Genomic DNA, 22,991 nt, shown 5'->3' with positions numbered 1-22,991 from the left:
ACACAGAAAGTTAAATCTGCAAAGTAAAATCCACTCCTACACTTTATTTAATTAAAAGCTATCTGCATATTGCTTTCCAGCTAGCTCTAGTATATTAATTGACTGAAAATGTTTTTGCTCAAATTTACACTTGCGCAGTTTGGCAGTGTTCGTATTACTGAACATATTCCAGCACCTTTTGGTTAAGTGAGCCAAATGTAAATGCATTCTGACTTGGCTCAAGGTCACACAATAAACTCATTCTTTTCTAATTGTAACATCATTCTGAGATTGATTACACTTTGAATGCTGCCAGAGTTGATGTTTGGATGCCAGCAGTGAGCGAGGTTTTAAATGCAAACCCCAAATTGTTCTTTTACTAAGCATACAGGATATAAAAATCAATAGTTAATATGTATATTGTAAAGCCAAAAACCCAATATAAATGATGCTTCTCTTTTTGGCTGTTGAGTGTGTCTGGGCTTTAAATGCTTGTGTTCGTAGCTTAAAGATGTCAGAGCTAGGACTCCTTTAGTATAGTAGCTTCCTTTTCATATACATATGGGTTGTAAATTCATAAATCCAGCAGTGCTGTGCTTTATGCCTTCATTATCGAGAAGCTTGAGTTTTGGGCTATCCCAAGAGGATGCTGACATTAGCTGTCCATAAATAAATATCAAGCATGAATCTGTTGCCTGTTGTCATTTAAGAAATGTTGTTACATTTTCCCTAATATTTACGTTGGATGAATAGGAAGGCATAGTATAGACAGGCTTTCAAGGCATACATCTTATTAATGTTTGTGGGTGGAGTAACAGTTCTATGTGTCTTGCAAACTGTACTGCACTCACATCTGGCTCGTTTTTTCTTTTATCAATTGGTTTTTTTTATTCGCCTGGTATTTTGGGTGTTTTTTTTTTAAAAGAAATAAAAAACTTGCCAGGTTTTGAGGTGGCAAGCTTTTATTTTTTTGAAAAAAAACCCAAAACATTTTTGGATTGTGACAAATAAAAAAAGCAATTGAAATAGATAGAAAACCTATCATAAATCTGTCCCTGATCTCTGTGCTGCAGAAATTCATGGAGTAGTTTCTTAGTTAAAAGACCAGTAACATAATTGTTTTTTTTTTTTGAAAAAAAATTAGTTTCTACTTAATGAAAAAAAAAAACACCAAGGCAGATTTAACTTTCAATTTGCAAAGTGTTTATTAAGAAATTACATACCGATTCTCTGCTTGCGCTCCTCTTCAGAAACAGCGACAGGGCGTGATCCATCATGCGGCGCTCAATTTCTCCTCCCTCGCTTACTCCTATAGAAGGCAGGGAGGAGAAATCGAACGTCGCACGATAGAGCGCAGCAGAGAAGTACTTTATTATGACCATTATCTGTGAAATAGGACATTGTAACATACTTTTTTTTTTTTTTCATTACAATTGAAATTTATGACGAGTCCAGTGATTCCCACCCTGCCTTCATTTCATTCTACACCATTTTTAGACCTAAAATGCCAATTTAAGCAAATTAATTGCAGGAGACATGGGGAAGTGTTTGCTATTTCTACACTGGCTGAAATACATTATTAGATTGACTTTATGTGTACCTTGATCTTGGAGCAAAAACTGCACAGGAGATTTTGTAGGATGGTGTTGAATCTACAAAACTCATACAAGTTGAATTTAGTTGTGTGGGTTAAAAAAATAATGGGACTGATGAAAAAGAAATCTGTGTAAATGACGTGGAAGATTTTTCATCCGACACACGGCATGCCTGTCTGAAGGGAATGCTGCATGCTGAGTCTGAATCTGATGGTGTCTGAACCACTTGTTCTTCTCATTGAAATACATTGACTGTTGGATGTAGATGCAGAAATGAAACACACCATCCAACTTTATCTCATCTGACTTGTATTACAGATGTGGGGATCAGATTTTGTAGGATCCTACAGTATCGAGTTGTGTTGCACAACAAGAATTTGTGGGTCAGATAAAATCTGAGTAACTAAATCTGATTAAAATTTCCTATGTAATTAATCACTTCTCTTCTTCTTTAAATGTTACATCAAATACATTGTCTTGTCAAAGGAAACCCTTTTTTAGGATGGGTCCAACTGTTCAAGCAAAGTCTCACTGGAAGATCGTAACTACTAATCATTTGCATTCATTTTTGCAGCTGAGACAATTTTTCTTGGCCAGGTTTCACAGCATCATATTGTGCTCTTTTTTTTTTTTTTTTTTTTTTTTTTAACCTACTTGGAATTAAATATCAGAAAATTACAGCTTTTAAATAGAAGACATTTTGTTTTTGTAGGCTGTTCCACTCACTTATGAATTTAAAGAAGGTGATCATAGATGCTGCACATGTGCTTGTTCTGAAAGATAAAGATACATATACCTACAATCCATCATCTCCTTTCTTTAGCATGGTAAGCTATATGGTATTTTCTTACCTACACGGGGTGGGGGTCCCAATTGACAATTTAGGAATTAACCTTACAATGGTAATAATGTGCCCTACCATTGTAAATTATAAGGATAATAGAAGTCAGCAAGACTAAAGGCTGAGAGTATTTTTCAAGGTCCTGAAACTGCATAGTGACTTATAATATCTGCATATTTTAAATTAGGGTATACATTATATTTTTATTTAGTCATACAAGTGATGGATTAATGGTTTTTCAGTACTTTGCCTTGTTTAAACAAAATCTTTCGATATTTGACACACACACACACTATGTGTGTTTTTTTAAGAGATTGCATAGTCCAGCAAATATTAAAAAATTTGATCCTAATTAGATCTTCCATAAAAATTTGGACATTTCTTATTGACTACAATAATTGATGTCCCCAACTTTTAGCTTCATCCCTTTCTATGCATTTGAAACACTCCTGACAGTGCATCAAAGCTTTCCCTGTATTCCCTTCAAAAACACGTGTACATCCATACACTGAGCATGGCTCGCACCAAATAAAAAGGGTTCCTAAAGAATGAAATATAAATACACTATTGCCCTGTATTTGTAAAAACTGCTTGTTTCAGCAGCCCTAGTTTCATATATAGAAGTATAAACGTAAGCTCCTTACATCAGTATAGTGAGAACCTAGTTAAATTAAAATGAACTCAATGAATCAGGCATGCGTTAGACATGCATTCTGACTCCATTTTATTAAAATTTTTTATTTTTTTTTCATTTTGTTGCAATAACCAAAATATGACATTGGAAATGTCACATCTACTTTAGTTTCAAGTTACTGGGGAAGCTTAAGAAGATGGTTAACAGATAACTATGCCCCCCCCCTTTTATTAAAGTAATTCATTCACCTGGGCTTAAGTAAAAAAGGTGCATAAACACTATCTGCCAAAATATATAACTACTATATTTCAGTCCAAAAATCCAATTTAAAGTTTCTAATACATATTTTGTTTCTTATAATCTGCAAAATGTATATGTTAATCTCTTACTGTACAACAGCCCTGCTTGTCTATTCTAATATTTGAATCTTTTGCTAAAGGATGATGTGCAGCCATCACAGGACTCATTACCTCAGAAAACTGTTATAAAGATCAACAAGAATCCCAGGTGAGGGAATAAATACTTTATTGTTTAGAAAGCTAAAGGAAAATGTAAAGTAGTTTTGGTATGAAACTGATGTTTCAATGAAGGCCTACTAGTTTTATGCGAACACCCTGCCCCAGGTTACATTTTATATCCCTAAATACAGAGGATCGCAAGTATATTTTGTATGTGGCAGTTTTTCTCCCAAGGATTGTGCAACGGTGTCTGTAAGAGAGCTGGGCATCCAAAAAAAAATTGCATAGGGTTATAAGAGTCTGCTTAACTGTTCTCATTGTTTGTGTGTTTAATATAAGGTGCTAGAGATTACAGTATTGTGGTTTACCATTTGGTCAGTGCTTGGTCTTCTTTAATAGGTCTGTAGGGCAAGACTGACACCTTTTATTCTGTTTTAAGGAAATTTAACCCCAGAATGGGGTTCAAAGATATGCAGTATTGTTACCCCCATATGGATTAATTCGGTTTAGTTACTATCAAGAACAAGATACTGTTTTATTATTAAGAAAATAAGGAAATAATAAAAAAAAGAATTATTTGCTTAAAATGGAGTCTTTAATTTTGGATCTTTCTGGATAACAGGTTTCCAGATCCCACACCTGTAGAAGAATTCACATTAGATGGCAGTTTAGAACTCTGTATATGTTTCAATGGAATAAATTAATAATCAGACCTGATGTATTAGCATCTATGACATCTGTAACCACATTTTTTGCTGAAGTTTTGTTGGATTTTTCGGATCTCTAAGCTTTGTTTCTCATGGACAGCCTAGAGCACACTGAGCATGTGCAGTTATTGACACATGGAAGACATGGTTAATTACTGGTAAAGTCAGGGCTGCCATCGGGGGAGGGGGGCAGTCGACCTTCCAGGGGTGATGGACGAAATTGAAGCTTCCTAATGTAAAAATCATTTCGTGATGTCACTTTCAGTTAATGTGATGTTACTTCCAGTCGGCACTGGAGTGGGTTGGGTGGAAATCCATGGGGTTAAGAAGGCAGGTAAACAAGTACGAGTTGGGTGCAGGTCTTATCAAACCGACCCATGCATGATGCTACTGTCAAGTAGGGTCAAACTGCCGACAGCTGGTGTTGAGAACTTTTGCAACTAGGCCTATTTCAGTATGCGAATGGAGAAAATCTTTTATTTTGTGTTTATTACAGGTACCTAACAGTTTATAACCCTACAGAGCAGGAACGATATTCAATGGTTTCAGTGTATGTAAGTTCATCCAAAGTCAAAGTTATCAGTGCATCCGGAAAGGCTGTGAAAGCTCAAATTAGTGCAGTCTGGAATGGAGATTCAGTTACAGTACAGGACATGTACCAGGTATAGTACCTTAAACTTAAAAAGGAATCTCAAGGCTTCTCTTTGTACTACATTGGTAATCCCGTACCAAACAATGTTGTAAATTATTATTATTACTTAAATAAATTTGCAATTTAAGGTATCTGGTTTACAATAGGCTATTGGTAGATACATTAGATAGCTCCAAGAAAGGGTTGAATGCCTTTTTAGAAATTGATATATTACTGAAAGTAGCTTTTAGTACAGAGTTGATCCAGGGACATGTCCGCCATTTTTGAGCCCCTATAGCAGGGATCTCCAACCTTTAGAACTCGTGAGCAACATTCCGAAGTAAACGGAGTTGTGGAGCAACACTAGCATGAAAAATGTTCCTGGGGTGTTGGCCATTTAGTAGCCCCTATGTACATTGTCAACCCACATTGAGGCTCTTTTTGGCAGTACACCTGGTTTTTATGCAAGTTAATCTTGCAAGCCAGGAATTCAAAAATTAGCACCTGCTTTGAGGCCACTGGGAGCAACATACAAGGGGTTGGAGAGAAACATGTTGCTTGCAAGCTACTGGTTGGGGATCACTGTCCTATAGAGACAAATTATAGAGGTTTCAGATTTGGATTTATTTATTTATTTTTTTGCCTTTCTCTGTATCAACCAGTAGGTAGGCAGGTTTTAAAAAATGCTGAATTTATTGGATGTACGTTTACTTTTTAACCTCATGAACTATGCAACTGTTTAGCTCTTTACTGCATAACTCTTTATAGATGAAATAGGGAAATACTCTATTATTTGTTAGTAGTAGCTACACTACCCATTACATGTTTTGTGCTGAATTTGTTCCCATTCCTTTTATCTTAGGTGTCTTTTCTTGCATATTTACCTGCTCTTGGCCTTGCAGTCTACAAATTGGTGGAAGCAGACATTCCTGAATCAGTCAAGGCAGATTATACAATCTTTGTACAAGGAAAGCACAAAAATATAAACTCAGATGATAATTTTAGGATAAAGGAAGTTAATATTGTTGTGGGTGATCTAACAATTGAAAATTCCTACTTGAAGCTTTGGTTTTCATCATCTGGACTTCTAGAGGTAAGGCTCTAATTTACAGTCCTCTGTATATATGGATCTAATTTGGTAGGGCCACACAGGATCAAAATCAGCCTGCTGAAATCCGCAGGCTGATTTCAGCCCCCACTGTGAGTAGTAGCCTCCTTCTTTTGCGTTTTGCTCCGGCGCAAACGCATTCAACGGATTTGGCTAGGGACTGATTTCTGCCTTGTGTGGCCCTAGCCTAAAGCTTTTTGCTAAACACACACGGAACCCTTTGTTTACACTCTGTGGAATGAGTATTACTATGCTATGTTCATCTTTTTCTTCTGCTGATAACTGCTTTAAGTTTTTATTGAAAGGATGGGTTTTATCATTCAGGCCTCCAATTGCTCATAAACCGTTTGCATCATTGTTGATGATATGTCATTACTGCTAGGGGAATTTTGCCAGGTGTTGTTGTGTGTGAGAACACTTGTGTACTTAGGAGATGAGCCGAATATTAAAATCTTTAATCTTTAAAACCATTTAAAAATGGTACAGTGCCAGCTTATTTGTGCTCAAAGTGCAAAGTTTGCAGAACTGAATGATAAACAGGACCTCAGTGACTGAACATTAGAGAGTTTGTTTACGGGAAGTATTCTTATATTCTGTCCTGTGTATCTAATCTATTTTAAAACATACCCATGCCCAGCATGATATATGTCTGAATATTTAAAAAATATCTTTTAGAAAATACAGAGTAAAGAAGATGGAAAAACACACAGTGTGAAAGTTGAATTTATTTGGTACGGAACAACAAATAGCAGAGATAAAAGTGGAGCTTATCTGTTTCTGCCTGATGGTGAAGCAAAGGTAAGATAAATCACACAGAATCTTTACATGTTACATCAGTAGAATGTCTTGGGTTCATTTGTAATTTTCACATGCAAATAAAAGTTGAAAATGATGTACTTCCTTTTCCCTTATCTAAGGCCTTGTTTGTACAGTGAACTGCAGACCAAGTACAGAATAAAGCAGATGAAACTGTATACAACTGGAAACATTTGTGTGTTTATGTCTTAAATCATTGGAGCTATACACAAAGTCCTTTTGCATGACTTGAGTCCCATTTTGCTGCAGTACTTTTCTTTGCTTTGAATAGGGACATCCTTGGATAGAATTGCACCGGTGTGGTTATTGCAAAGTCTTTTTATTTTAAAGGGGTGGTTCACCATTAAGTTAACTTTTCGTAAATTATTGAATGACCAATTCTAATCAACTTTTCAATTTGTCTTCATTTTTTTAATTTTTTTTTTATAGTTTTTAAATTATTTGCCGTCTTCTTCTGACTTTTTCCAGCTTTCAAATGGGGGACACTGACCCCATCTATAAACATATGTTCTGTAAGGCTACACATTTATATTCTTTGCTGCTTTTTATTACTCATCTTTCTGACTATATATTACTCTATTTCTGACTCCACCCACTCTCTGCCAAGACCCTGCCCACTCCCCACCTGGACTCCACCCACTCTCCGCCCCGTGTCTCTGCTTCCCGTCGCAGGTTAGGGCAGAGGCAGATGCTCAGAATCTTTTCTTCGGGGCGACTAATCTCCTAGAATGTAAATCGCCGGCAGGATCGGTGCGGTTTGTTTTCCGAAGTTGCCTGAAGTTTCCTCTCAAGGAAACTTCGGGCGACTTCGGAAAACGAATTGTTTTGAGTGCCATCTCGACGATGATTTGGATTCTAGCTGGCGGGAGGCGGTTTGGGAAGATTAGTCGTCCCGAAGAGGTTTTTTTTTCCACAGGGCGACTAAATCTCCCCGAATCTGCGGAATGGGGGGTTTCTTATTAACTATAGAGGAAGAAGACCGAGCAGTCTGGGCCCCCTTTTTCCACTGTCCACCCTGCGACTGCAAGGTCTGCTTCCTCTATAGTTATGACACTGACCACAAATGAAATGAAAACCAGTTGCAAATTGCCTTAGTATCTTAAAGGGATACTGTCATGGGAAAAAATTTTTTTTTCAAAATGAATCGGTTAATAGTGCTGCTCCAGCAGAATTCTGCACTGAAATCCATTTCTCAAAAGAGCAAACAGATTTTTTTTATATTCGATTTTGAAATCTGACATGGGGCTAGACATTTTGTCAATTTCCCAGCTGCCCCAAGTCATGTGACTTGTGCTCTGATAAACTTCAATCACTCTTTACTGCTGTACTGCAAGTTGGAGTGATATCACCCCTCCCTCTCCCCCCCCCAGCAGCCAAAGATAACAGCTGCCTGGTAGATCTAAGAACATCACTCAATAGTAAAAACCCATGTCTCACTGAGACACATTCAGTTACATTCTGAAGGAAAAACAGCAGCCTGCCAGAAAGCATTTCTCTCCTTAAGTGCAGGCACAAGTCACATGACATGGGGCAGCTGGGAAATTGACAAAATGTCTAGCCCCATGTCAGATTTCCAAATTGAATATAAAAAAAATCTGCTCTTTTGAGAAATGGATTTCAGTGCAGAATTCTGTTGGAGCAGCACTATTAACTGATGTGTTTTGAAAAAAATAATTTTTCTCATGACAGTATCCCTTTAATATCTCTCTCTACATCATACTAAAAGTTAATTCAAAAATGCACAACCCCTTTAAACAGGTGCCAGAGTCCTCCTTCCATTAAAGACGATTGTAATCCAATCCAGTTAATTTAAATATGGAATACATATAGGAATGAAAAATATATATTTGATTAGCTATCAGGATGTGTGACAATAATATTTCTATATTATTTCAACTGTATATGTGATTTTTGCTTCCATTCCATAAAACATTGTTGAGGCTCCTATTACTGGTGTACTCACTTCTCTTGGAAGCAAGACCACTCAGTCCTTCAGATAGATGATTGTGGTCCATAGAGGTTTTGTAGTAGAGGGAAGAGGAAGTTATAGTACAGGTATGGGACCTGTTATCCAGAATGCTCGGGACCTGAGGTTTTCCGGATAACGGACCTGTCCGTAATTTGGGTCTTCATGCCTTATGTCTACTAGAAATTCATTTAAACATTAAATAAACCCAATAGGCTGGTTTTGCTTCCAATGAGGATTAATTATATCTTAGTTGGGATCAAGTACAAGCTACTGTTTTATTATTACAGAGAAAAAGGAAATCATTTTTAAAAATTTGGATTATTTGGATAAAATGGAGTGTCTGGGAGACAGCCATTCTGTAATTCGGAGCTTTCTGGATATCAGGTTTCCGGATAAGGGATCCTATACCTGTAATATAAATACAGTATAGTTTTTGTTGCGTCTTATTAAAATATTTATAGTTTTACCAAATGTTTTATTGTAGACTTAATCACATAACAATGCATTTAATGTATTATTCAGAACTCTATATAAATCTGAGATGTGCAAGTTAAATATATATATATAGAGCTGTTATGAAACAAGGTTATGGTTAAACAAAAATCCTAATAAAATGCATTTGTTCTGTTTTATTATAGCATGGATCCATATTGCCTAATTTTTTATGCATTTATGCTCAACTGTTTACTATTGAAACTCATCATTAGCATTTTCATAACTTTTTCCCAAATCATATATTTTTTCCCGTTACAGTTGGATATTTAAGAATACCCTGCTGCGAGTTGCTGACAGATTTTACCAGCTCTTACTGGCACATTTCAGCAACTTGTAAAGCAGTGCTAACAATGAGCATGGTTGGGTTGTTTGCAGTAGGACAAATTTAAGTGGCAAAAATGCATTAATAAACTGTATCTAAAAATTACGTGTAGAAAATAAATACTGTTTGTGAAAAAGAGTAAAGGGTTTTCTACATTGTGGAAGCATGTTTATATCCGTCATATTTCCCTGTATTTTTATATGCCAGCCTGGGCTTTTTCTTTTCCAACTTCTATTATTTGCTTTTCTTTTTTAGCCCTATATTCATGCTGATCCACCAGTTGTGAGAGTGACGCACGGAAGCCTTTTCAGTGAGGTTGTGGTCTTCTTCAAGCACCTGACACACACCGTACGCCTTTATAATATACACGGTGAGATTATTGGAAATTCTTTAAGATTTTATTTCTGTTTTAACTAGTTGGGGGTTTTCCTCCTGACACCCAGTTACAATGCAAAAAGCATTGGTGGTTCTTCACAGTCAGGACAGTGAAGTTGTGGAATGCACTGCTGGGTGATGTTGTGATGCTGATTCAGTTAATGCCTTTAAGAATGGCTTGGATGATTTTTTGGACAGACATAATATGAAAGGCTATTGTGATACTAAACTCTATAGTTAGTATAGATATGGGTATATATAATGTATGTGAAGGTATGGAGGGGTGTGTGTATGGATGCTGGGTTTTCATTTGGAGGGGTTGAAATTGATGGACTTTTTTCAACCAAAAATCAAATTAAGCATACATGATCCATGATTCCCTAGTAATTAAAGGGTACAATTAACCACATACATGCACTACACACAAGCCAGCCTTTGATATGATATACTTTAAAGGAGAACTAAAACATAACTAAAGAAGTAGGCTAGAAATGTTGTACATTATGTTTTGGTTTTCTGTACCAGCCCAAGGTAACCACAGCCTTTTAGCAGTAAAGATCTGTGTCTCCAAAGATGCCCCAGTAGCTCCCCATCTTCTTTTCTGCTGATTCACTGCACATGCTCTGTGCTGCTGTCACTTACTTAGCTTAGGGACCCACTCACAATATACAGTACACATAAATAATTACTACATGGCAGCACAGAAACCAGTGCAACTAGCATGAGAATTTAATAATCAGTACTGTAGCATCAGTTTATATTACAGACCAACCTTGTTTTCTGCTGGATAATTTGATGACCCCTAAGCTTAGCTTCTCAACAGCTGCTCAGAGCCCACTGAGCATGTGAGTGTCACAGACACTTTCCAAGATGGTGACCCCCTGTGACAAGTTTGAAGTCCTGGAGCATTGTTGCTATTGACAAGCTGAAAATTTAGGCAGGTGCAATGGGTTCCGTATATAAAAAATGACATTTTTAGCCGTATTCATTTTTAGGGTTTAGTTCTCCTTTAAGAACCATAGCCAAATATGCCGTAAGTAAGGATCAGGGTCTATCCAGTTACCAAAACACACATAGTGGCATATTTATAAAGATATGTGTTAAAAAAAAAATACTTTTTAAAATTCTGTATCACAGCCTGGAGCTAAAATCTTCCATTGGGATTTGGGAATGCTGCCATTTGACTAATACAATAAACACTGTAGTGAAAGCTTTGAATTTGCAACATATTTTTCATTTTGACACAAAATTTGATTAAAGAAAAAACAGCAGACATTTGTTTCTTGCATAACTACTGGCAGTTTGGTTGCAATTACAGTTGGGATTCTTTTGTAGTAAATCTCAACCTTCCACAACACTGCACTGCCACTAGCTGCACTAGTGAGATGCTTTCAGGGTAATGAGCAACTTTGACTTTCCACCCCACTGGGGCTCATTTATAAACAGTGGGCAAATTTGCACCTGGGCAGTAATCAATAGCAACCTATCGGTGATTATCGGCGAATATCTGATTGGTTGCTATGGGTTACTGCCCAGATGCAAATTTGCCCACTGTTTATAAATGACCCCACTGTGTTTTATTGACTGCAGCAATGGCTTTCTACTCAACTCTCATCAATAAAGCCCAGTTTGCTTGTTAATTGGTTGCACAACAGACTATTTTTATATTTTCATTTAAAAGAAGAGGTATATTTATGCTCTTCAGTCTTTTTTTTTTTTTGTTTTTTTTTTTTAAATCTATACTGATTTTTTTCCTTTTTGATATTATTTTCTGTACCTCTGTGACATTATATCCCAATTAAATTCATTTTCATTCCATGTTGTAATGCAACAAACTGCGATTATATACAATAGGGAGAATTTTGATGTTTTGTTTTACATAATGTACAGTTTCTTGTATATTTATAATTGTATATTTATAAATTTAATTTTTGTTAATGTGTAGCGGAGTGTGACATTCCATCATATAAATACAGACTACTTTGGAAAGAGTCCTGTAATACTCAGCCCTGCATGGCACCTCCTTTTTACATAGTGTTGTACACTGCCGTTCTTAAAGTGGTGGTTTACCTTTAGGTTAACTTTTAGTATGTTCTAGAATGACCAATTCTAAGCAACTTTTCAATTGCTCTTTATTATTTATTTTTTTTATAGTTTTTTTAATTATTTGCCTTCTTTTTCTGACTCTTCCCAGCTTTCAAATGGGGGTCACTGGCCCCATCTAAAAACAAATGCTCTCTAAGGCTACATATTTTTTGTTGCTACTTTTTATTACTCATCTTTCTATTCGAAACCCTCTCCTGTTCATATTGCAGTCTCTTATTCAAATCAATGTAGTAGACAAGCAGTCAGCACAACAATTTTCACTCCTTCAGTGGGTGGTGCGCGTCCACCAGTGGCCACTTTCCACTATCACCACAAATCAACAAGAACTTCAGGACAGCACCAACAAATTCTTTTATATTTAAAGCGCCTTTATTCGTGCTTCACAGGGGCATCACGGCAACGTTTCAGGCCACATGGCCTTTTGTCAAGCTTGGTGCTGTCCAGAAGTTCTTCTTATTCAAATCAATGCATGATTGCTAGGGTAATTTGGGCCCTGGCAACCAGATTGCTGATATTGAAAACTATGGAAAAATCTTTAAAAAAAAAAAAAAAAAAAGGGTAGTAATCCAAAAACCATAAAAATGAAAGCCAATTGCAAATTGTCTAGGAATAGCAATCTCTCTGCCATGCTGAAAGTTAACTCAAAAGTGAACAACCCCTTAAAAGGATTTTTATTGCCAGCTGCATGTGTCCCGTTGAGTTTAGTGGGGTACACAGGGTGTAGGGGCTGAAATTTCAGGTGATAGTCTGCCTAAATAAAAATACGACATGCCGATTAGCCTTATCATGTATTATTACCATAATCTTCAATCAATACTAGTGATGGGCAAATAAATTCAGCAGGCTCAAATTCGTGGCGCATTTTCTGCGAAACAGCTGCGAAAATTCGCAGGCGTCTAAATTTTTTGTACGCGCGTGTTAAAACCGTCTTGCGTCAACATTATTCGGACGCCCATTGACCTTAATGCCGGTGGCAAAATTGACTCAGGTGTCAAAATTCTCATTACACAATTTTTTTGCCGTTTTGCACATTTCGCAGGAAATTCGCTTATTTTTCGCCAAAGTGAAATAGGACAAATTCGGCCAACACTAATCAATACATATCCAGCCCAAGGACCAACATTGGTATCATGTAACTGTAGAGCATGCACTCATTATCATGTGCAATAATAGGCTTGCTTTTATAATTCTATAACTAACCGCTACCAGTGCTAACCCAGAGCACAATTGCAGTAACTTATAGGGACATTAGTTGGGGCAGCATCAGAATTGGCAGGACTGAACGAGGGCTAATCATTTTTTGATGGTTCTTTTTCTGTATTAAGTGTTTTTACAGTTATGGGAGTAACCAACATGATCATGTCACTTGAATCTGTTTTTCCTTGATAGTGGTGACGGTTAAATGAAAGCCGTTTGTTCATTGTCATTGATTCAGTCAATTAGTCACTCAATAATTACTATTCTTGGCTTTAGATGCAAAATTAAGCAGCCTTCAGAATGCATTACTAGCACAATGACCCGCTACTTTAAAAGGTCTTTGCTAAGTATGTTTCCATTATTTATGAATGACAATTCAATATTTTTTCACTCAATTTAAGTGCATGGTCTGCCACTTGTGCTAGGTAGTTCCTATAAAGGTTATTGAAAAAAAGATTACAATGGTAGTTCACCTGTTACCTCAGTACATTATAGAATGGCCGATTCTTAGCATTTTTTTCCAGTTTCAAATAACTTGCCTGCCTTTTCCAGCCATCAGTTTCAAAGGTAGCTGGGTCACTGACTCTAAATTGCTCATTTTTATTGGATATCATTCTATTCAATCCTCGCACATCCAACTTCCAATCTACTATTCAAACTACTGCTTGATTGCTGGGTTAAACTGGATCCTAGCAACGAGATAGTTGCTGAAATTCCAAACTGGAAGGCTGCTACATCATATCTTTGTATTTCATTTTTATTTATAAGGTGAATTGCTCATTAGTAATTTTACCACTTAACCAGCCAGATTTTAAAAAAAGCTGCACACACACACACACACATATACATACACACATATACATATTATATATAATCCATCTGTGGGTGCTTGGTCAAATGTCATGTATTTTTCAAAATGGACCAGCACTCACAAGCATTTTCAATTGAATGGTTTATTGTTACATCACTCGTGTATCCAATGTTTCGGCCCTAGTTGGGGCCTTATCAGGGATTAAAGGGGCCTTGATGAAGGCCCCAAAGAGGGCCGAAACGTTGGATACACGAGTGATGTAACAATAAACCATTCAATTGAAAATGCTTGGAGTGCTGGCCCATTTTTTTTTTTTTTTGTTGAGGGAATAGAGATTTCTTTATATTGGGTTTCAAAATAAGAGGTCCCATATGTGTTTTTGTGTCTGTGTATTTATATTGATGCTGAAACTCCTCTTGTACAAAGCCAAATTCATATGTTCCTATACAAACACTGGAAAACAATGTTTAGAGTAGAATTGTTTTGGAGGGGGGGGGGGAATGTAACTTCTGAAAAAATGACTGGCACTTTTTATGCTTGCATGAGCAGAACACTTTCATGCTACTGAAAAAACTTCTAATGGAAAGCTTATGCCCTTGTTTTATTGCAGGAATTCAACTCAAATTGACAATTTGTTGGCAGTATCCCTTTAAGTCTTGAGTTTTCCATGTAACGCTCCACAGTGTTTTATAGCTACAAACATTATTTATGTAGTATAAAATAAGCAAGCATATTATTGGATTGTCACAAAATTTTCTTCCAAATGCAAAACAAAATAACATTGTTCGTGTTCCGGTTTTAGATGAGAAGAAAATCTGGATAATGTTGGTTGGTTTTATATGGAAATTAAATTGTATTAATTTAGTTAATGGAATTATTGGGATAAAAGATTTTTGGCTCTTTTTTAAAATTAGAAATACGTGCGCTTGATTTGGTATATTTGCATAAAGACTGCAATATTTTGCACGCTTAAACTTTTAGTGCTACAAGTTGATATTTTTTCATAGCTTTCAATTTACTCCTATTAAAAGCATCATGTGAATGCATATTTGAAAAGAAAACACATTGTAAGGTTTTATGTGCAAGTTGGCATCATTACACATGTGAGCATTTATTTTGATCCCACAGGACTAGAAGGACAGTCTCCAGTAATAACCAATATTGTAGATATCCGAGGAGAATTCAACCGGGAAATTGTGATGAGGATAGCCTCGGACATAAACAGCAAAAATAGGTTTTATACTGATCTAAATGGATACCAGGTAAGAATGTTGTGTTTGCAGTATACATTTTTTTTTCTTTCCAGATGTAAATAATAGGTATGCACCGAATCCACTATTTTGGATTTGGACGAACCCCCGAATCCTTTAGGACAGATTCGGCCGAACCCCCGAATCCTTCAGGACAGATTCGGCCGAATACCGACCCGGATCCTAATTTGCATATGCAAATTAGGGATGGGAAGGGGAAACATTTTTACTTACTTGTTTTGTGACAAAAAGTAATGCGGTTTCCCTCCCTGCCCCTAATTTGCATATGCAAATTAGGATTCTGATTCAGTTCAGCCAGGCAGAAGGATTCGTCTGAATCCGAATCCTGCTGAAAAAGGCCGAATCCTGGATTCAGTGCATCCCTAGTAAATAACTGCCTAGTACAGCAACGATAATAATGTTTTACCAAGCATTTTGTTACTAATAAATCAAGATCCATACAGTACATAAAGTATGCAGGCTATAGTCCTGGCAGTAGATACTCTAACAAGGCGTTGTATTAATAGAGGCAGATTGAATGTACTGTATACAGTCCCACTTAATCTGTTAGGGTCATTCAACAGTTTGGCAGTTTTCATTTGTCCATTTTGTTGATTAAAGGATGTCCATTACAAACACCCTTATCCAACACTGACAGAACTGGGTATTTTGCATTAGGTATTTATTTATTTTTCACATAATATAGTAAATTATTGCTCAGTATCAACATATGGTGAAACACAATGTATTCTAGATAAATTCCTAAATATAAGATATTCAGCTGGAACTCTTTCTGTAATCATGAAACTAGATATTGGCTGATAACTGCAACCATCTTGCTTCCATTTTTTCCATACTGGATTGTCATATGTAACCTAATATTTTGAAGGACTGAAAATTCAATGGAATGAACCTCTGTATAAGTAGTGATAGACACTACTCAATTACAACCAATACAAATCAATATACAATACAGAGATTATTAATCATAGATAATTTTATTCATCTTCTTCAAAAAAGTGTCTGCCCACCCTACTATAAATAATAAAAATGCTAACAATTCACATACATGTGTATGAGTAGTTAAAAATTCTTAAGAGTTCATATTCAATTCATCTATATGGTGCATATAAAAAAATCCATCTTCAGCTTTGCGGAATTCATGTTTACTTGTAATGTCAGTATTTTCTATATCTTTAAAAATCGCAATTGAATTTTTAATCACTCATCTCTTTCATTTTTCCAGATTCAGCCTAGACGCACCTTAAGTAAATTGCCTATTCAAGCTAATGTTTACCCAATGACCTCAATGGCGTATGTTCAGGATGATGGCAGCCGATTAACACTTCATTCTGCACAGTCTCTCGGAGTTGCCAGTTTAAAAAGTGGTAAGAATTTATTTTATGGATGCTTTTGTAAACATTTCATTTTGTTGTTTCTTTCCTAATTGTCCTAAGCCACACACATGAAGAAATACTGTGTGTTTAATAGACAGGAGTTAGTGCTTACATGAATTTAGGTACTGTGGGATTTGTTTGGGATAAATATTGGGCTGGTGCCCAGACAGTAGAATAGTCCAGCCCTTTGAACTCTCATGTTGCTCAACTCCTTGGATGTTGCTCCCAGCAGCCTCAAAGCAGATGCTTATTTTTCAATTCCTGACTTGGAGGCAAGTTTTGGTTGCATAAAACCAGATGTACTTCCAAACAGAGCCTCCTGTAGGCTGAGAGTTCACTTAGGGGCTACCAAATATCAGCAGTTTTCATGTTTGTGTTGCTCCCCAACTCTTTTTACATCTGTATGTTGCTTATAGGTTAAAAAAAGGTGGGGGACCTTCATTCTAGGGGGTTATTTATTAAAGGTCGAGTTGTGAAATCTCCAAAAATTCTAGTTTATTTCACTAGAAAATGCGAAATTTTACTGGTAAAAAAACCTAGATTTATTATACCCCGATGCTGCAAAAAGCCAGAATCCGAAAATCCGCCATCTCAGACCTGTTGAGGTCCTGTATAAGTAAATGGGTGAGGCGCCTATACCAATTTGAAGTTGTCGTGGTCTGTGCTTAGTTAAGCCCAAAAATCTGACTTTTTCAGGGTTTTCGGAAAAAAAATCAGAAAAAGAGAAGAGAAAAGAGAAAAAGGAGTTTTTTCACGATCCAATTAAATAGTGTTTTTAAATAAATTAGCTAAAATCGGGCATGAGAGTTTGGTTGAGCTTTTTTTTTTATTAATATTATGAGAAATTTGGATTTTAGTAAATAACCCCCTAGGTGCAGAGAGCTTCAGTGCTTCATGGGCCACAGTCTCCAGTACTGACAATTTATATAGAAAGCAACATATGTGCATGAGGGATTTTATGCCCAAGAAGTATCTGAGGGTGAGTACTTGAAGAAGAAATGCAGAAGGACAACTAGAAATCATTAGCCAATTCCAAAAGTGGATACGGGGAGATTTTGAGGTTTTGTTACTGGTAAATGCATACATATAAACCAGAATGTTAAACTGCTTAAATTCAGGTGAAATGGAGTAACCGTTTTTGTAACTGGGAGATCAGTAGTAAGACTGGTTGTAATGAACATGTGTATCAAAGGGAAAATATACTGAATATTGAAAAAATTTAATTGGTTGTGTGTTGGAAATTTTCCAACCCGCTCTCACTCTGACTTGACTCGACTCCACCTGACCTGAGGTTGAGAAGTGATGCCCCCACCCCCTCAGCAAACATCGGACAAGGGCAGGTTCTGTAAACACTTATCCCGCCAATGAAATGATAAGCTTTAGCTGCAACAACCTGCAGTGAGCAGCTCCACATTACTAGTGAGTCTCTTGTTGACTAAAACTAGGGTAATCGCGCATCTGAGAAGTGCTTTATTCAGAATGTGTTGTTAAACAGCCACAATCAAGTTTATCAACCATTCAAATTTTCCATAAACCTTTGCCCAGCTTATACACATGGATTCATTAAAACCTGTGGATAAGAGATTACATTCCCACTCGTTAGAGCAGCTAAAAGGAAATTTTCACTTCATTCTCTTTTTATTTAGTACCCAAATGTTATTCAGCGCCTTGTACAGATAGTTTATTGTTCACACCAGTTCCTGACCTAATGGAGCTTGCAGTCAAAGGTCCCTTCACATTCACTGAACACACCCCAGGGTCAGTTTCATCAGACGCCATTTAACCTGCCTGTATCTTTGACTGTGGAAGGAATACACACTGATGTAGACCACATCGAACTCAAGATCCCTGCAAGGCAGTGTCAGGAGCGCCCGGTGGCGATCCCATCTCCGGCGGCGCTGCATCCAAGATGACTGTGCCCATGCGATGGCGTCACGCGACTGCCGCCGAAAATATAAGGGGGCAAATTTACTAAAGGGCAAAGTTACTAACGAAGGCGAAAATTTGCCAGAGTGACATCATTACGGTACATCACCTATTTACTAACGGTCAATGGTGTATCTTTGCTATCGAAGGAGATAGACTCTTGCGGTACTTCGCTCCCTAACGCTTGGCGAAGTTGCACTCTGACGAATGGACATAACCATGCAAATTCACGAAGATGCGGATTTTACTGAACGTTACCTCTTGCGCCAGACTTGCCTTCACCAGGCGAAGTGCAATAGATTAGATAGGACTCCCTAAAAAAATTGTTGAAAGATAGGCTGAAAAAAAACGTACTTTTTTGGGGGGGTAACCGGCTTCCCCTCAAAACAAGCGTTAATTTTTTGCATCATATGTTGCTCATTGAACAACTGTACAGCACATAATAACATTGTCCCTAGCATTGGTTTAATGTAAAATCTGCTACAAACTGGTTTTGGTTTTGATTTTGATTCAAAACATTGTTTTGTATCGTAACTAAAGTCTGTATTACTGATCAATCCCCGTTCAATCAATTTCAAGTTTTTTTCTGTAGCTGACCAATTTAGCAGACATTGTGCCTTTTACCAGTTGGAGCAGTCTGATGTGTTGCGTGTTTCTTGGAAACCTATAGAAGTATTTACATTGAGCAGAGATGGCACTTTATTTGTGCAACATAACCCTAGCATAGTGCTTGCATTTGTTTGGTTGGATTTTAGTTGGTGTCTCCTCTATCAATAAAATGTAAATATAAATGTGTTACTAAAGTGAATTGCTTGCAGGCTACATATTACACTATACACTGGCTCTTTTGCTCCATAGGTCAGCTAGAAGTTTTCATGGACAGAAGACTGATGCAGGATGATAACCGTGGTCTCGGCCAGGGCGTTCAAGATAACAAAATCACATCAAATATGTTCAGATTGCTTTTGGAGAAAAGAATTGGAAAAGACGAGGTAAAGTTAGTTGATCCAACGTTCTGTTAAATAAATTTAACAGTATAACTAATTCTTGTATTTATTATCATTTATATTCATTTATTAGCTATACAGGGTGCTCACAGTCATGTTGAATAGTGTGTGCTAAAAAATAACGTACAGAGGTAATATCAGAAAGGCCCTAAATAAGTCACATACAGTTGTCCTTGCATTGCTGCTTCCCTGATTCCCACAGGATAACGCTAACTGCACCAGCCTGGGGTACTTTTCAGTGAACACCACAGAGCGATCCTTTTCTTAAGGTCCTTTCCTATTCAGTGCCCCCAGCCAACACATGTGCAGAGTGAAAAAGTTGTCTTTTTTTTTTCCTTAAAGTTTGATTTTTAGTAACTGTTATTTGTTTGTTTGTTTTACATTACCTTAAAACAGAAAGAAGATGAAAAACCAGTTAGCTACCCATCTATATTGAGTCATATTACTTCATTGTTTTTAAATCATCCCGTAATACCGATGGCTGTAACTGCAGATTCAGGATCCCCAGTGCTACTTAATGCCTTTTTGCCTCTGACGTCATCAATGCCTTGTGATGTTCACTTGCTTAATTTGCGGACCATACAAGCAAACGTAAGTGTTCCACTCCTAAATGCCTGTGATTGACCATGCAATAACTTACATGTTACACTGACAGCATTCATTAAAGGGGTTGTTCACCTTTAAAAGAAAACTATACCCCCAAAGTGAATACATAAGCAACAGATAGTTTATATCAAATTAAGTGGCATATTAAAGAATCTTACCAAACTGGTATATATATTTAAGTGAATATTGCCCTTTTACATATCTTGCCTTGAGCCACCATTTTGTGATGGTCTGTGTGCTGCCTCAGAGATCACCTGATCAGAAATACTGCAGCTCTAACTGTAACAGGAAGAAGTGTTGAAGCAAAAGACACAACTCTGTCTGTTAATTGGCTCATATGACCTAAGAAGTACAGTTTGTTTGATTAGTTTGTGTGCACAGTGAATCGTATGATCCCAGGGGGTGGCCCTTATTTTTTAAAATGGCAATTTTCTATGTAGGATTACCAATGGAACATACTACTAGAAAAGTATATTATTGTGAAAATGGTTTATTTACATGAAGCAGGGTTTTACATATGACCTGTGTTATGCAATATCTTTTATAGACCTACATTGTTTGGGGGGTATTGTTTTCCTTTAAATTAACTTTTAGTATGACATAGACATTGATATTCTGAGGCAATTTGCAATTGGTTTTAATTTTTTGGCTTTTTGTTCAGCAGCTCTCCAATTTGGAATTTCAGCTATTTAGTTGCTAGGGTCTTATTTTCCTTAGCAACCAGGCAGTGGTTTGAATTAGAGACTGAACAGGGACTGAAAAGAAAGTTAAGGAATACAAATTGACAATAAATATTTTTTTTGGTTTCCAGGGTCAATGACCCCCATTTAAAAGATGGATTTTTATTAGAATTTCGAAGTTATGGGATGTTGTACTGTCTTAGCCATTGAAAAAATGCAGAAAATGTAAAGTTTGGTGATACCTTTTACCCTATTCTGTCTTGGTCTAGTTTAAGCTATCTGACCTGACTGAATCCAGACCCCTGGACTATTTACAACCCACCTATTATCTCTACAAATTATCTCTGTCTATCTGTAACTTTCTCATTTATTGCCCATGAACCCTTTTCAATGATCTAACAGTGTATATATGATGTGCCTTTCCAGCCTTTCATTTGTATTTTGCCTGAAGAAGGGGCCTGTGAGCTCCGAAAGCTGCAATTGTTACTTATTCAGTTAGCCAATAAAAGGCATCACCAAACTTTACATTTTCTGGCGTTATGGGAGTTCAAAAAAACTACCATTACTTTGAAATCCGACCCTTGATAAATCTGCCCCTTAATGTCACTGTCTACATCAGAAGAAGAGAAAATCGGGAGCATCGCCAAACTTTTGCATCTGTGCACAAATCTGCTCCTAATCCCGGCAGTCTTGGTCTCACTTAAACATTCGAACAACAAAGCAGCAACTACATAATCGATTTTGTCACTGAAATCCTTTTTGTTTTATTTATTTAGGTCTTTTAAGCTAAATTAACTAATAAAAGACGAGGCCAGACATGGGAAAGTGCAAGATATTTACTTGGTTAAGCTTTAATATTCAAATTGCACATTTCCCCCCGCAGTTTCATGTATATGCATGTAATCAGGAAGTGGTAAATCCCAGTTGTAAGAGCCAAAGTGACGAAGATTTCATCTCTGGCTCCTAAACTTTGATCATCTACAATAAAAATTCATATAGCTGAACCTCCTCTCTGACACTAATCATCACACCACTCTGTCCATACTGTATTTTTTGCTTACACATCAGCTATTCTCTATTGCGCATTAAATCTACCGTCTCCCTAGAGAGCAGAGTAAGATGGTAGTGGTGCTAGAGAGGGTCTGTATACAGCTATGAACACCCTTCTGGCAATATGTATAAAGCTGCAACGATTTCATTCTTGTGTAAAATGTATGTTTATACCACATTAGCTCATTTGTTCTCAATACAAATGTATATTTTTGTGCTATGCTTTGTGTTGTGGTAGACTTTTTTTTTCCATTCAGAGCTACACTTTTATTGTAGTTTGTAAGGCTAAGGCCACACTAGGCGATAGCGCCGCGATTTGACTCGCGGCGACTTTTCGCCGCGACTTTTAAGCCGCAATCGCTGGGGAAACTTTTGCGCTGGCGTCTATGGGGAATCGCGAAAAATCGCCAGCGTAAAAACACACGCGGCGATCTTTTCTCTACTGTCGCTCGAAATTGCCTCGCTAGGCGATTTCGAGCGACAATAGAAAAAAGATCGCCGCGTGTGTTTTTACGCTGGCGATTTTTCGCGATTCCCCATAGACGCCAGCGCAAAAGTTTCCCCAGCGATTGCGGCTTAAAAGTCGCGGCGAAAAGTCGCCGCGAGTCAAATCGCGGCGCTATCGCCTAGTGTGGCCTTAGCCTAAGGGCTATGGCATTCCTAATAGCAGTAATCAAACAGAAAAGATCACTGCAGAACACTTCTCATTAGCAAGCATCACAACAAAGCAACCTAATGGATAGAGAACATTTTTCCTTAAAGGGGTTGTCCACCTTTATATTAACTTTTCGGACGATGTAGAGAGTGTTATTCTGAGACATCTTGCATTTATTTGCTTTTTATTAAGCAGCTCTCCAGTTTGCAATTTCAGCAAATTATTAAAGGGGTAGTTCACCTTTAAATTAAAGGGATACTGTCATGGGAAAACATTTTTTTTTTTCAAAATGAATCAGTTAATAGTGCTGCTCCAGCAGAATTCTGCACTGAAATCCATTTCTCAAAGAGCAAACAGATTTTTTTTTATATTCAAT

The 22,991-nt window shown here is 37.1% G+C and overlaps 1 protein-coding gene across 1 annotated transcript in view; it reads left to right on the top strand.

Annotated features, from left to right (window-relative positions):
- man2a1.L (mannosidase, alpha, class 2A, member 1 L homeolog) overlaps positions 1-22,991 on the top strand; it is a 66,026-nt gene that overhangs the window by 40,041 nt on the left and 2,994 nt on the right. Inside the window, exons 11-20 of the mRNA XM_018264423.2 lie at positions 2,287-2,401; positions 3,489-3,556; positions 4,711-4,876; positions 5,708-5,938; positions 6,629-6,751; positions 9,811-9,925; positions 15,173-15,306; positions 16,541-16,682; positions 19,476-19,609; positions 20,021-20,215. Of these exons, the coding sequence (XP_018119912.1) occupies positions 2,287-2,401; positions 3,489-3,556; positions 4,711-4,876; positions 5,708-5,938; positions 6,629-6,751; positions 9,811-9,925; positions 15,173-15,306; positions 16,541-16,682; positions 19,476-19,609; positions 20,021-20,215 (1,423 nt within the window). The remainder of the gene's footprint in view (positions 1-2,286; positions 2,402-3,488; positions 3,557-4,710; positions 4,877-5,707; positions 5,939-6,628; positions 6,752-9,810; positions 9,926-15,172; positions 15,307-16,540; positions 16,683-19,475; positions 19,610-20,020; positions 20,216-22,991) is intronic.

The sequence above is a fragment of the Xenopus laevis genome, chromosome 1L, assembly GCF_017654675.1.
Source record: "Xenopus laevis strain J_2021 chromosome 1L, Xenopus_laevis_v10.1, whole genome shotgun sequence".
NCBI classification, from domain to species: domain Eukaryota; kingdom Metazoa; phylum Chordata; class Amphibia; order Anura; family Pipidae; genus Xenopus; species Xenopus laevis.
The sequence above is the reverse complement of the archived record's forward strand: the minus strand, read 5'-3'. Positions and strand labels throughout refer to the sequence as shown.